Source organism: Orbicella faveolata, unplaced genomic scaffold (assembly GCF_042242905.1).
Source record: "Orbicella faveolata isolate gen_17 unplaced genomic scaffold, um_ofav_v1 contig_3, whole genome shotgun sequence".
Lineage (NCBI taxonomy): Eukaryota > Metazoa > Cnidaria > Anthozoa > Scleractinia > Merulinidae > Orbicella > Orbicella faveolata.
In genome coordinates, this window is record NW_028301558.1 from 4,658,868 (window position 1) to 4,672,677 (window position 13,810).

The 13,810-nt window shown below is 39.8% G+C and overlaps 1 protein-coding gene across 1 annotated transcript; it reads right to left on the reverse strand.

Annotated features, from left to right (window-relative positions):
* Positions 1–25: 25 nt before the first annotated feature.
* LOC149106141 (uncharacterized) lies at positions 26–1,242 on the reverse strand. The gene has a single exon (XM_089298424.1). The coding sequence runs from the start codon at positions 938–940 to the stop codon at positions 263–265; it is 678 nt and encodes a 225-aa protein (XP_089154550.1). The 5' UTR covers positions 941–1,242; the 3' UTR covers positions 26–262.
* Positions 1,243–13,810: the final 12,568 nt, after the last annotated feature.

The following is a 13,810-nucleotide window of genomic DNA, read 5'->3' on the forward strand; positions in this document are numbered from 1 at the left end:
ACCAAATGATTACTTTTCTACCGTGGGTGGTACATAGGTTAGTGCCTTTATTTCCAAGGATATTTTGTTATTTATGCAAATCAAATACAGCCCCCAGGTTTCTGGGAAGAAAAGTAAAATAGTAAATTATTACACAAAGATGAGTTCAGTTATTGTGCAAGCAAATACCTTTGGAACAAAATTTACTTTATAGTACGTCAAAATGGGTGGAGTGAAAAATTCATCACAACTCTCATTTGGGAAGTAGATCTTGGAAAGCAGGTCATGAAGTTTCATCAGTTTGAATTTGATCCATCAGACAAGCAACTGCTCGCTCAAAAATCTCTCCATCCCAGTCACGCGATCTCATTTCAAATGACGTGATGAAGCCATGGTCTCGGCAGAACTGTGATACATCTTCCCTGCTTTCAAATGTCTTTCCTTCTCCCATCCATTCTAAATTGGTGGAATTGAAAGTCACAAGAACGCATGGGATTTGTGAATTTGTAAACTCTGTTATCGCTTTCCTCCATCTTGTTGCTTCAGTTAACGAAGATGACTGCTCTGGTGTCCAGAAGATGAGAGCACCGTGACTTGATGTGAAATTAAATCCCTCGTAATGATCAGGGTTGATTGCATTAACGACCGATAATGGCCTCTCCTCACTTTCTAACGATGAGGTAATCTTTTTCAAATGGATATCCATACATATAGTCGGTAGGCGAGACCCCTTTGGCGGCGAGCGGCGAAAGTGATCTTTGACAAATACAGTTTTCTTTCCCGTGATTGTCCCTACGCACAGAATCACTGCGAGCTTCCTTTCTTCGTCAGCCATCGCTGCTTGCTCCTCGGGAACAACGTTTGTTTTAAACGTTTGCATCTCAACATCTTTGCCCAGAGTCATTAATAAGTTTTCGTTCACCTCCTCTGGAATTTCATACTTAGATCCTACAGACATCATATATTGTAGGTTGGGGAAGTGTTTCAAATCCAAATGCGCAAGCAAATCACATTTTCATTTCCGGGTAATAACGTTCATTCCACTGTCGTTGAAACCAAAGTGCTTCTTGAACACTGTCTAGAGAAGAATCTGTGCAACTGGTGTCGAACTCCTTGCGTGTTATAGATAATAAGAGTGATTTCAAAGATCAAAATGTCATTATTATCAAATCTGTGAACATTACGAAATCACCAGTCAGGATGTAAAACGTGACAGCGCAAACTACTAGTCCAAACTACAATTGAGATGTGACGCTCGATCTTGCTTCTCATAGGACAAAATTTTTAAGATTAAAAAAAAAATCTCCATCTGCTTTGTTATTATCACGCCAAAACCATTAAAGAAGATAATTAAATGTAGATTGCTTTTCAAGGGTTGCATGATGTTAGTATGAGGTAGGAAAAGTTTGGGACAAGGAGAGTTACTAGACAGGTCGAAGGATACAGACTTCACCATGTCACGCGTCGTCACGCATTACTTTTTAGCGGTTTCCAAAGCGCTAAAGGGAACTATGTCTATTGAAGATGATCAGATGTGGGGACGTTTTTAGTACCCACGTTAGATAGAACATGTCTGTTCTTCTTTAAATTCGCGTCATTATCGTGTGCACGGTGCACCCCGCAAGCAGAGACTTCCTCAATATCTTTCCGCTCTCGAAAATAAGATATAAAAGAGGGTCTGAACACAAAGACATAAAGATAGGTTATTATACACAAACCACAACTTCTATGATACATTTTGGTCCCCTCTCGGAATTTTCACCCTTCAATTTTTTCACTGAAATGTTCCCTCTAAGTCTCTTACGTGCACTTTGAACTTTCAGTTGTGAACACATTGACGTCATAAGCCACACCCATCGAATTTCATTTAGTTTGCTCCAAAATTCCAATTTCATTTTGTCTAAGTTATAAAAAGGTCAAAATACACTGCAACCTATTTATTAAACATATGTTAAAATTGCATCAATCCACTTCAAGTATTGAGTTTTCCTGAAGGTAGGTTGATTTTTCAAACCAAAGCACAATTTTCTGTGGGTTTCATTTTTAGAAAAAAAATTCGTTTGGGTTTTTCTGTGTTTGCACTTCCCGTAGGAGTCAGTCTTTCGCTTACTAAACATACAAATTTATATTGTAATAAGCAAGCATACCAAATGCCTCAAGACAATTCCATGTCCGAAAATCTATGCTAATTTTAGCATAACTTCATGCACGTTTTGCGTGGCTTTTCCGAGTCGTAAGTTTGAATATATTAAAATTAGTTCGTCGTCGCAAACTGAACAAGTTGGATCCAAGAATTTCACAGCGAGCGACTCAAATAAGAAACTAGTGAAACATTGCTCTTTCGAGCGAAACAGAGACAACTTGAAACAGTGCTTCTCTTCACAGGCGTCAGCCGAGTGCAGGCTCATTCCACAAGGACAGAAGTTGTAAAAACAAGAAGACCGCGTCTTCGAAAAGTCGGACAGCAATATGGCAAAAGTTTACAACGAAAAGGTAAAGATTTTCCATCATTTCTCGTACTTAAGTCGATATAATTTGCAGTTTGTACAAATATCCGAGTCCAACGAAAGGACGAAATTGCTTTAAAGGAAAATTCTGATTTTAAACTGACGTTAGATGTTACTAAGACGCGCGTTCCCTGTCAGGCCTTCATCTTAGGGACTGTGCAATGATTACCTGGAGGTGGGGGGGGGGGGGGGGGTTTGGAAAATTAGAGCGGGGGGCATAGGAGAAAATGACAACAAGAGAGAGACGGGGTTGGATGTAAAATTAAATATGTGTGGGAATGCCTTGTGTGAAAAGCTTCAGAAATTAAAAGAAGACCATGTTCGTCAGGGGCAGTACTTCCTTGAGTACCTTAAGTTTTCCTGCACTCCAACATGCGATGTATGCCTTAATGAAGGTTGTACAAGAGGTGTTCCTGTCCAACTTTCTCCAGTTCCAACCCTAGATGCTACTTCGCGCGGAAAGTATTTACCATTCACTACGGCAACGTCCACTGGAGGCCAGATCGACAAGTTTCTCCCAAGTGTCCAGATAAAGAGATTGTTCAACGAGGGAAAATTGCCCTCTTCTGAAGAAAGGTCTTTGCAAGAGGTATGTTCCCAGTACAACGTGGACGAGACTGCATGTATTTAAGTTATGTACACCATCTTGAGTTCCTCGATGCAAAAGCCAAAAAAAGAGTACGAGAAAGGAACACTCTTCCGCTTATTTCTTGGACAATTGAAGAAGATGTAAAAGCGCCTACCAACAAGCAGCTGAAAATGTATCTAAAGCAAAAAGATCTTACGATAAGTGGAAGCAAGGCTGAGTTGATTGATCGAGTTCTCACCCACGCACGCGGGAACCTTAGTGCCAGAGATGCTGTAGAAGATGAGGATTCTCCCAATTCATGCGAAGACGACACAAGCTCAAAGTCCAGTGATTCTGATGACTCTTCAAATGACTCTTCGACATACGTCGAAGAGTGATTTGAAGCGATGTACGTACATGTTTGTACCGGGGGAAGAACTCCAACAAATAAACTCGGTATGAGGGAATCAATGGGAGGAGACCTTTTTTCAAGGGAGGGGGGAGTTAGCCTTAATATTATCATTATGTGAGGGAGGGAGTTGAAATTAATTTTTGCTTAATGAGAGGGGGGTATGACTTAGTCTTGGGGCATATTTCACCCATTTCCCAGCTCCCCCTCTAAGTAATTATTGCACAGTGCCTTACATTCTTCGTTAGCACGTCCCTTGCATTTGCGTTCTTGTTTATTCCACCAACATGAACGCACATCTTCAACATTTTAACATATAAAGATCGGTTAAAACCACTGACTGGACGCAGCAAAAAATATTTATACGCTGGCTGGCGGTAGTCAATGTAAAAGGAGGAAAAAATAACTGCTGAGCGAGACAAACAATTGACAATTATTGGACGAGGTTGTTAGGTTGAGCGAAATATCGTAATTTGTCACGATTGTGATCTGCGAGACACTGACAAATCACAATATTTTGCGATAACCGGGTTCAACTGATGTCTGCTGATTAACGCTAAAGGTTGGTTTTCTTTAGCGTTGTAAGCACAAGCGCAAGCATAATAATCCTTATTTCACCGTGAAAACGGCCTTGACGCAGGCATAAGCACATGCACAAGTACAAGGATCAAGTTTTTTCCTTTTTCTTGTGCTTGCGCTTTTGCTTGCGTTTGCGCTGCAACAAGCGAAAACGAAATACCGCTCAGGCATAACACAAGCACAGGGATATTTACCACACGTGGTTATGTTTGGCCAATGAAAATACTGGATCCAAATTACCTCGCGCCTAAACAGTTGTCTAAAATACCGGAAGGTCCGGATGATTTTGCTTGTGCTTGTGTTTGCATCGAATTTCGTTATTACTTGGGTCATCCCTATTGCTTGCGTTTGTGCTTGCGCTTGTACTTGCGCTTGTGCTTGCGTCGCTAGTGAAAACCAGGCTTAACCATTAATTTTGATCGAAGTTTTCATAATATTTTTTTGTAAATACTTTTCGTTGCTTATGTTTTTTTTTTGTAGTTTGATATTAGCTGACGTCAAAACTAGAGGACAGAATATATAAAACAGAAGCAAACCATTGAAACTGAGTTATGATATTGAAACCAAAATCCACAGTAATCGTGGATTAACTTAATCTTGCTCGAAGTTGAACAACCATGCAGGAATTGTCATGTCACCATAACTTGGTAGCCGGATCAATTATTTAAGCAGAATAAACCATAACTGAACCTGTTTAGTATTCTTACTCACAGAGGAGAAAGGTTACTCTGCAATACAGAGATTCTCTTCTCTTTCTACTCGATGAGAAAGAGAAGGAAATTTCTGTCTTGAAGGGCAAGAAAGGTGAAATTGAAAAACAAATTGCCGTGTTTGGATCAGGCCAGCTCGGAAGACTTGATAGCCCTTTGTCATAACACTACGTACAATGTTGCAGAAGTATGAAACTACTGCACTCGTGCAACTTCATAACCGCACAAAAATTTTGATTCAACCCAGAAACTGCGTGCAATTTTGCAGAGCACTAAGCATTACTTTCCGGAACTTCTGCAACGATACTTTAACTCAGTTACATGTAACTTTTGCAATTTTTTGGCTTGAACCTTCTAAATTTCCTCCAACATCAGTTCTTACCAAATTCAAGACGTTTCTTTGGAGTTTGTCCTGAGAATTTGGTTTTAAATCACGGCTTTCGTGTAATAGCCAATCATGTGACGGAATTTTATTCAAGTGGACAGTCCACAAAGACATCCTCACAACGCGCGAGTGCGGAGAGGGAATAATGTCGACCATATATATGGGTTATTGACCAAGCGTGAGGTCGGCTGATTATTGGCCAAGTTCTTTTTTTACGTGTTTATGGACCTAGACGGAGTCGAGGTCCATAAACACGCAAGAAAAAAAGAACTTGGTTACTATCCAGCCGTTTTGACAGGACAAACTTGGTCAATATAGGATTTATTGTATGGAGAAAGAACACTGTTTTGTTGCGGGACACAGCCGGTAATCCCGAGCTCGGGTAGCCAATCACAGCGCAGGATTCAGTTCATCTTGCTCGCTCACGGAACTAGCCATATAATAAGGGGGATTAACTTTCCTTCCCTTAATTTTCATCTTTGATTTCATGCGTTGCGGCCTGCGATTACTAATCGATTACCATCAGGTATTTGCTTGCTTGCTGTAGAATATACTAATACTCGCGTCTGTCAAAGTACAGATTCCTCTCCGCACACGCGCATTGCGAGGATGTCTTTGTGGACTGTCAAATGTTTAGCTCATCGAAAGAAGGCACAGAAACACCAGAATATTACTGAAATGATGAATTAACAGGTTATTTTCCTACTCCCTAAGATACTACCTTATTGTAATACAAACTTCTTCAAAACGTTCGAAATTTTTTAAAGCCTCTCTACAGCCCAAGCTGACGCCAGAGATTGTTTTTTTAGGTAGAAAAAGGCTAATTACAGGGTTGTAACTACGTCCCTCCTCAAAAGAATGCAATTTTTAGATCGTGCTGTGTTAGATTTAATTACCCTTATTAGCTTTATTAGCAGGTAAATAACTTGGTTATTTAACAGAAATTTACGAGGAAACGACAATTAATATTAATGTTTCTCCCGTCCTCTTTCATCAGTTCAACCATCGACCAGACGACATATTCTACGGCAGCTTTGTACGTCGCTGGCACAGGTGAGGAGGCGACAGTTGCAAATCACACAGACAGTAAGGCCAGTAAGTATATAAACCTTGTTTCACGTATCGTCATTTAAAAAAAGCGATTCTATCAGCCCCTGGATTTTCTGCTGTGTAGAGCACAGACTGGTCTGACAAAATGGATCACGACAGAAACTTGTTATGTAAGAACTGGCCTTTGAAGGGGGTCAAATGTACCACCAAAAATTCTAAGGTTTTTGATCTTTAAAGCATAGACTTGTCCAACATCCAAATTGCCGGCACAAGATAACAAAACATTTTTCAGAACAATTGGACTGTCTGCATGCGCTGAATGGATCTTGAGCTTTGTACAAGAGATATTGGGTGTAAGAACTGGCCTACAAGAGAGCTGGTTCCACCCTGCAAATTCTCTTCCTGAGTTTCTTGATCTGTGAAGCATAGACTGGCCCTACATCCAAATTGTTGGCACAAAATAAGAATTCTGTTTAGGAAGAATTGGACTGTCTGCATGCGCTGAATGGATCTTGAGCTTTGTACAAGAGATATTGGGTGTAAGAACTAGCCTACAAATTCTCTTCCTGAGTTTCTTGATCTGTGAAGCATAGACTGGTCCTACATCCAAATTGCCGGCACAAGATAAGAATTCTGTTTAGGAACAATTGGACTGTTTGCATGCGCTGAATGGATCTTGAGCTTTGTACAAGAGATATTGGGTGTAAGAACTGGCCTACAAGGGAGCTGGTTCCACCCTACAAATTCTCTTCCTGAGTTTCTTGATCTGTGAAGCATAGACTGGTCCTACATCCAAATTGCCGGCACAAGATAAGAATTCTGTTTAGGAACAATTGGACTGTTTGCATGCGCTGAATGGATCTTGAGCTTTGTACAAAAGACCTTGGGTGTAAGGACTGGCCCACAAGGGAGCTGGTTCCACCCCCGGAGGGGTATTCCCTTATATGGGCTATATAGGTATGTGCGGCCCTAAAGGGTATGGTTTTTCAGCCGTTTTGGTCATAAATGGGGTGTAGATTTTAGCTGATTTTGGTCATAAATAGGATATGGTTTTTGCACTCTAGCTTTCATATGGGTAAGCTTTTAAGAAGAAGCCACTTTTTCATCATTATGGAAAAGAAAAGCAACAAAAGCCCTTCACAAATTATGTTTATGGTAACTTAACATTTGTTTGAACTAGGGAACCAATCATAACGTAGGTCTGAAACAGGGTTTTTATTTAAGGGTCAGGTTATAAAAAAGGTTTCGAATTTTTGATCAGGTCATAAATAGGGTAGGGATATCGCAGATTTTGGTCATAAATAGGGTAAGAGTTTTGGGAAGCGGGCCGCACACCCCCACTCAATTTTTCTGGAAGTACCCCTCTGGGGTTACACCTAAAAATTATTTTTCTGAGTTTTCTGTTCTGTCAAGCAAAGACTGGTCCTACATCCAAATTGCCGGTACAAAATAAAAACTTAATTAGGAACAACTGGACTGTCTGCATGCGCTGAATGGATCTTGAACTTTGTTCAAGAGTCATCCGCGAGACAAGAACGGGACTGTCTGCATACACTTTATGGAGAGTACTTAACTATCAATGTTTGTCATCCTGTATTATTCAGTTTCAAGTAACCACGAAAATTTTTCCGCAGTTTTCTATCTTTGATACCAGGGAGTCAAGGATGAAATGACCCAACCGTGAGGTACAGAAGTTAATCGGTGAGTAGGAAACATTAACTGGAACATATTTTGAATTAGGATATAAGGCATTCTTTCGTTTGCCTGTTCACAGGTGCTCTGCTTTCTTTTAATCGACGATGGCGGTAGCAAGGTATAAACTGCGGGATGTAGAGCGACGCCAGCTGAGCAAGGGTTGGTTTGTGTACATTTTTTCGCCCGATCCATAGACCCTCTAGCCACTCTCCCTTCGCTCGCTTACTCATTACTTAGAATCAGTGATAGAAAAGCAGAAGTTAAGTTAACAGTGAACTTCGTCTTTACTATCGTTTTGTTTTGTGATACCCACGAGTTTATGTTTTATAAGCTTTTGAACGCTAGTTACGTTATGGAGTAATGCAGAAACATGCAGAGGGACTGGGAAAGAGAATAATGCACACCTGTGCAGAAAAGCCACTGTCCTTTCCTTAACACACAGGGCCAGAAGGGAAGAATGATCATCGCTGTGAATTCACTGCGATGATCATTCTTCACTTTCATCTACAACCGCAGTTCAAACATGAATTATTTCATATATACGTCACATCATTTCACTCCTCACGGGAAGATACGAACTCAGTTAATTGACCTGGCTTCCAATGTGTGGCTTCATAGCTCAGTTGGTAGAGCATCGCACCGGTATCGCGGAGGTCACGGGTTCGAATCCCGTTGAAGCCCTGATTTTTTCAGGCTTCTTCTTTCCAATTGCTTAAATTGGAAAATTCACTGCGATGATCGTTCTTCACTTTCATCTACAACCGCAGATCAAATATGAATTATTTCATATATACTTCGCACACGGCAGGGTTGTTCGAAATTAACGCGAACCCAGGATTAAAAGTTATCCCAAGTATAAATTTTTCTCTCTAAAAATGTTTCCCACTGCTTGTGTTTTGTGTAGTTTGAGATCACTAAAGTTCAAAACTGAAGGACAAACAATATAAACAGAAAACCTCGCCGAAAAGTTCCAAAAATGAAATCAAAATTCTCGCTAATCCTGGGTTAGCTTAATCGCATTTTGAACAACCCGGCCCAGGTGTATATCGCCCTTGGTTGCAAAAAAGATAAACTATTAAAACTCAAAAACAGCCAGATACTGAGGTAAAGCGTCACAGTTTTACCCCCAAAGAATACTTTCTTTATTTATCCCCAATTTTCAGCCTTGTTCTTTCACGATGGAAGTTCTATGTTACTGCTGTAACAAATGGTTTTGGAATTTTGGAGTTTAAATAGAAAAACTGTTAGTGTTTCTGAAAAAGTCGATCCACCACTTTTTTCTGGGTAAGAACTTTAAATGTTTCCAACCTTTTGTCTTTCGGTGCGCCTGCGATCCTCTCCACAGCTGCTTTTTTTTCAAAATAGCTTCAAGTGCAGACAGGTAGCGCTTTACACAAGTTGCTCGAGATTTCCCAAAAAGTTGCTCGCAATTTCTCAAAAGGTTGCTCAAAAAAAGTCAAAAGTTGCTTTTGTAACGAAAGTTGCTCAAACCCGTCCCTCCTAAAATTGTGTTACTCTCTTCCTTTCTTTGGTCTGACGCAAAAATATACAACAAAAGTAAGATTTCTAAACATTTTTGTGCAATTTTGCGGCGTAACCAGCGTTGCTAAATAACTTTGTCCTCAATTAAAACCAAAAAATGTATGTAATATTAATGTTGTAAAAATTCTTCATCTGAGACACTCGAGTCAGTCGAGTGTGGAACTTTAAAAAAACCCGCTGACCTAGCAGCGCGGCTGTATCTTGTACCCATGATCTACCCCAGAGGGGAGGGGGTATCTGGTTCTGTTTTCACAGGAAATTCATAAATTGTCTACTAAAACACTGTGAAATTCGGAAGGAAGGCCAGTTTAATCACTGAAAGCTTCTCCGATTTACCAGAATTGGTAGAAAACTAGAAATTGCTCAGAATCCAAAAGGTTTGTTCGAAACGAAAACAAGTTGCTCGAAATACGAGAAGTTGCCAAAAAGTTACCGAGCAACTTGCGGAAAACCCTACATACAAGCGGAAAGTCTTTTTTTTTTCACTATTTACAGATGGATTTTGTCGCAAAAGTTACTTCAATAAGTATTTTTGCATTTTATCGCAAACGTTGATCCAACAACTATAGTAACTATGGTATTAAACAAACTATGGTAACCATGGTAACCAAGCTTAGAAGTGTTATACAGTTGAACCTCCCGTTAGCGACCACCCAAAATGTCAAGCCTGGATGGTCGCTTACAGGACGTGGTCGATTACGAGAGATAAGACCAGATTGGGTCAAAATTTTGCCTCATTACCATAAGGTGACCTGGAAGAGACTTATCCCTGTTTTAAATGCTTTATTCATGTAAAAAGTCGATTTTGAGAAAAAAAAAATCCGGTACTTCTCATTGACAAATTTCCGCATCTTGTACTATTCAGGAATGCGATAATATTACTACGGCCGTCGATAAAACCAGGAACATCCCGGAACATCGAATAATTATAATAATTATGCGAAAAATCTGTAAATTTAAATTTTCAAAATTAAATTAAACAAAAACAAACTGGTATCAGCTCGGAAAATAAAAAAACAAAACAACGACAAAACAAAAACTGCAATGAGTGAAGAAGGCTCGTACCCTACGAGCAGGCGTAGGAGAAACCAACTGCTCGCAGGGTAGAGGGCTCGCAACTTAGAGGACTAATCCATTCCCTCCAGTCGTTCGCAATCAGGTCAATCACGTGACTGTCCCTTATTCCCAGATTTCGTTGTTCATAGAAAACCAAGGTGGTGGCGTTCGAACTCTTTAATCAGACCGAAAAATACGGGGCACGCGCGTGTGATTTCTTTATTCAATTCATTATGTCAATTCAAAGATATGCATATACACGCCGATTCCTCATAAAGAAATAGTTTCTCTATGAGATAGAAATCTAAACTCTTCGGCACTGAGTTTCTTGTCTAAACTAGTTCGGACTGCTCAACCACAATGACAGTGTAAACAAATGCAAACACAAAATTTAAAAACGTTTGGCGACGCGCGGTCTTGCGGGGTCGCTACTCAAAACTTTATTGTCTCAAGAAATATTTGTTACAAGTGCTGGCGATATGAAATTGAATTCTAAGTGTCGCCAAAGCATATGTACCGTAAGAAAACGCTCTGCTTGCAGGGTGACGGTTGAAATGCCATTCCTGGAAAATGTTTTGTCAAGTACAAGTTAATATTCATTAATAATTAATTTTGGCGCAGACTATAATCTATTCATCCCTAGTTCAACTTCACGTGTAGATCGTTATCTGACATTCTTAGTTTTCTCTCGAGCCATTCAAATGGCACCAAAGTAGACCAAACATTTGAAGTACGCGCGTGAATGCACTGCTCTAATATTTGATTACTACTAGTTTATTAATGATAACTTGCTTGTTACTCGGGCTTCGGAAAGGCCGAGTCTGCACTTGGTGGGTCATAGTGCCAGACGTTCCTAGCGGAGAGCGCGAAAACTGGGGATGATAATTGCAACCTGAAGACGGAACAGTAGTGACAAAAGTATGGCCCTCAGATGTTGAAGAAATCAGAGATCAACAAAGGAAACGCAATGAATTACCTGGCATCCATCGTCCGAATCGTCCGTGTTTGTGTTGAAAAACAGAGTGCTGTAAAGCCACGTGACGCGTGAAAGAAGAGGAGCCTGCACTCATTGTGGTCAGTGGAAGGAATACCCAACGCTCCCTACCCCTCCCCCACCGACTCCCCTACCGACTCCCCTACCCCTAAAATATCTTTTCATTTTTCGAGCTGATACCAGTTTCTTTTTGTCTATTTTATTTTTGAAAATTTAATTTTACATATTTTTCTCATAATTATCATAATTATTCGATGTTCCGGGATGTTCCGGGATGTTCCGTGTTCCTGGTTTTATCGACGGCCTGTTACAACACCTCATTATCCAATTTTCGTTCAATTATCTGTCCACCGGTCGCTTACGGGAGGTTCACGAACATTTCAAATTTTTAGCTCTAAAAGTGGTCGCGGTCGCTTACGAGAGGTGGTCGCTTTCAAGAGGTTTTAAATATAGTGATTTGACTTGGAAAATTTTGGTATTTTGGAAAATTGGTCGCCGAGGAGAGGTGGTCGCTTACGAGAGGTGGTCGCAACCGGAGGTTCGACTGTATTTACTCCCCAGTGTGATGAATATCCTCGGATATTTCCCAGTTTTAGCTGGGGAATATTCGGTCACGTGACGTGTTTAGATCAATCGCGCGCGAGCGAAAATATTTGATGGATTATGAAGCGTCATAAATCGAGCTTTTCTGGTCGATCAATTACATTGTCCAGTTCTTTTATTCATCTCTGGAAATTATACCAAAACCAAATATACAGAGGCTGATACCAGTTTTAACTTTGCTTGCATGTTACTCTCTTTAAAGGTCGGTTACTTTCATTTCCTTTTCATACATCGCTTGCTTTACTGTTTGTGCCCATTTAGCAGAAAAAAAATGTTTTTTTTTTCCATGGTGTTTTCGCCAAACAGGAGCTAAGACATTAAGCTAAGACAAAAACCTTCTACACGAAACGTTTCCAATCGTTGAGATAATCATTATGTTCACAGTCAATGGTGAACTCGGATAAAAAGAACTTGATGAAACGCCAGGGGTTCCATCAACGTTTTCAGCAGAAGGGTAAGTGGTTTTCACGTTGAAGACTGACTTCTTTATAAGAAAAATTGTTCTCTTTACGGTCAAACCAGGCGGGTAAAAATCATCTTCACAGCCGATTTTACACTATAAAATCTGTTACAAATATTTAAGGCACGGAAGGCTCGGTCAATTTATTGAAGTTTGTAAAAACGAAAAAAAGTTTTTTGAGCGTCAGGAACGGGATTCGAACTTGCAACTGTGAAAAGACCTGAAGCTCTGTATTATACAATGCGCGCACCAAACCACTGCGCCAACCGGCTTTAACACAAATTGCATTGAAAAATTAACTAGCAAAGCATACGAGTTTTAACAGCGCGCACCATGGTCAGCTGTAGAAACGTCAGCAAAGTACACATTGTTACTTTTGTAGTGAATGTTTATTTTTTGGTGACATTTTATCGCATTTTTGTCTTTCTTTCTTTCATTCATTGAATAAGATCTTGCTTATCCAGACACTAACGCGTATGTAGGCCATAGAACATTCAAGTCATAAGAAATTTGTCATATTTACATCTATCGTAACCTTCTTAGATAATTAAACGAATTTTATTATTAACGGTCATAGAGAAGAGGACGGTGTCGTTGGTTGTTTGCGCTTTGGTATCTTTAAAGTTAGTTTATTACAGTCAGTGAAATCGCATGTTATGCAAAAGAAAACGTAATGAGATGTGTTTAGCGCGAGCAGCGAACGGCACAATTTGCATCGTATTTTCGTTCATTCTTGCCCCTTTTACATTTTATTTTTCGGATAACATTAAAATATCTTTATTTCTTTGTTTCGTTTAGGTATCAGCAGCGAACAGCTTTAAAGGTTGAGTAGATGACTTTCGAAACATTTCGCTCGCCATCGGGAAAGTTCCTTTGTTATTTTTCTGTGAGCGTGAGGTGAGTCGTATTAATAACATGTTTACTCTGCATTTGAGCATTTGAGCTATACTTAATTTGACCTCGTTAATACCAAAACAATCAATTAATTCAAGCTTTATCAAATTTAAAATCACTGGCAAAAAAACTTAGGCTTGAGTGAAAAAGCAGGCGTCAATATTATGAGATTTATTCAAATCAGTAAATATTAACAAGCATTCACGCCAATAAAACTCGACAAGGATTAAGCGTCGTTAAGGTACAGGATAACAGATTTTAACTGGTCGAAGCCTTCCAAGGTGAATTTGGGCGTAAACTTGATTACTAAAATAGAGATGCAAGCAAATTTCACTACCTTTCCACTATTTGAAAAGTTGTTACAAATCATGCTGTTTTG

Bases quoted from the DNA above. Each gene is read 5' to 3' on its own strand.
- LOC149106141 (XM_089298424.1), bottom strand. From the start codon at position 940: ATGATGTCTGTAGGATCTAAGTATGAAATTCCAGAGGAGGTGAACGAA.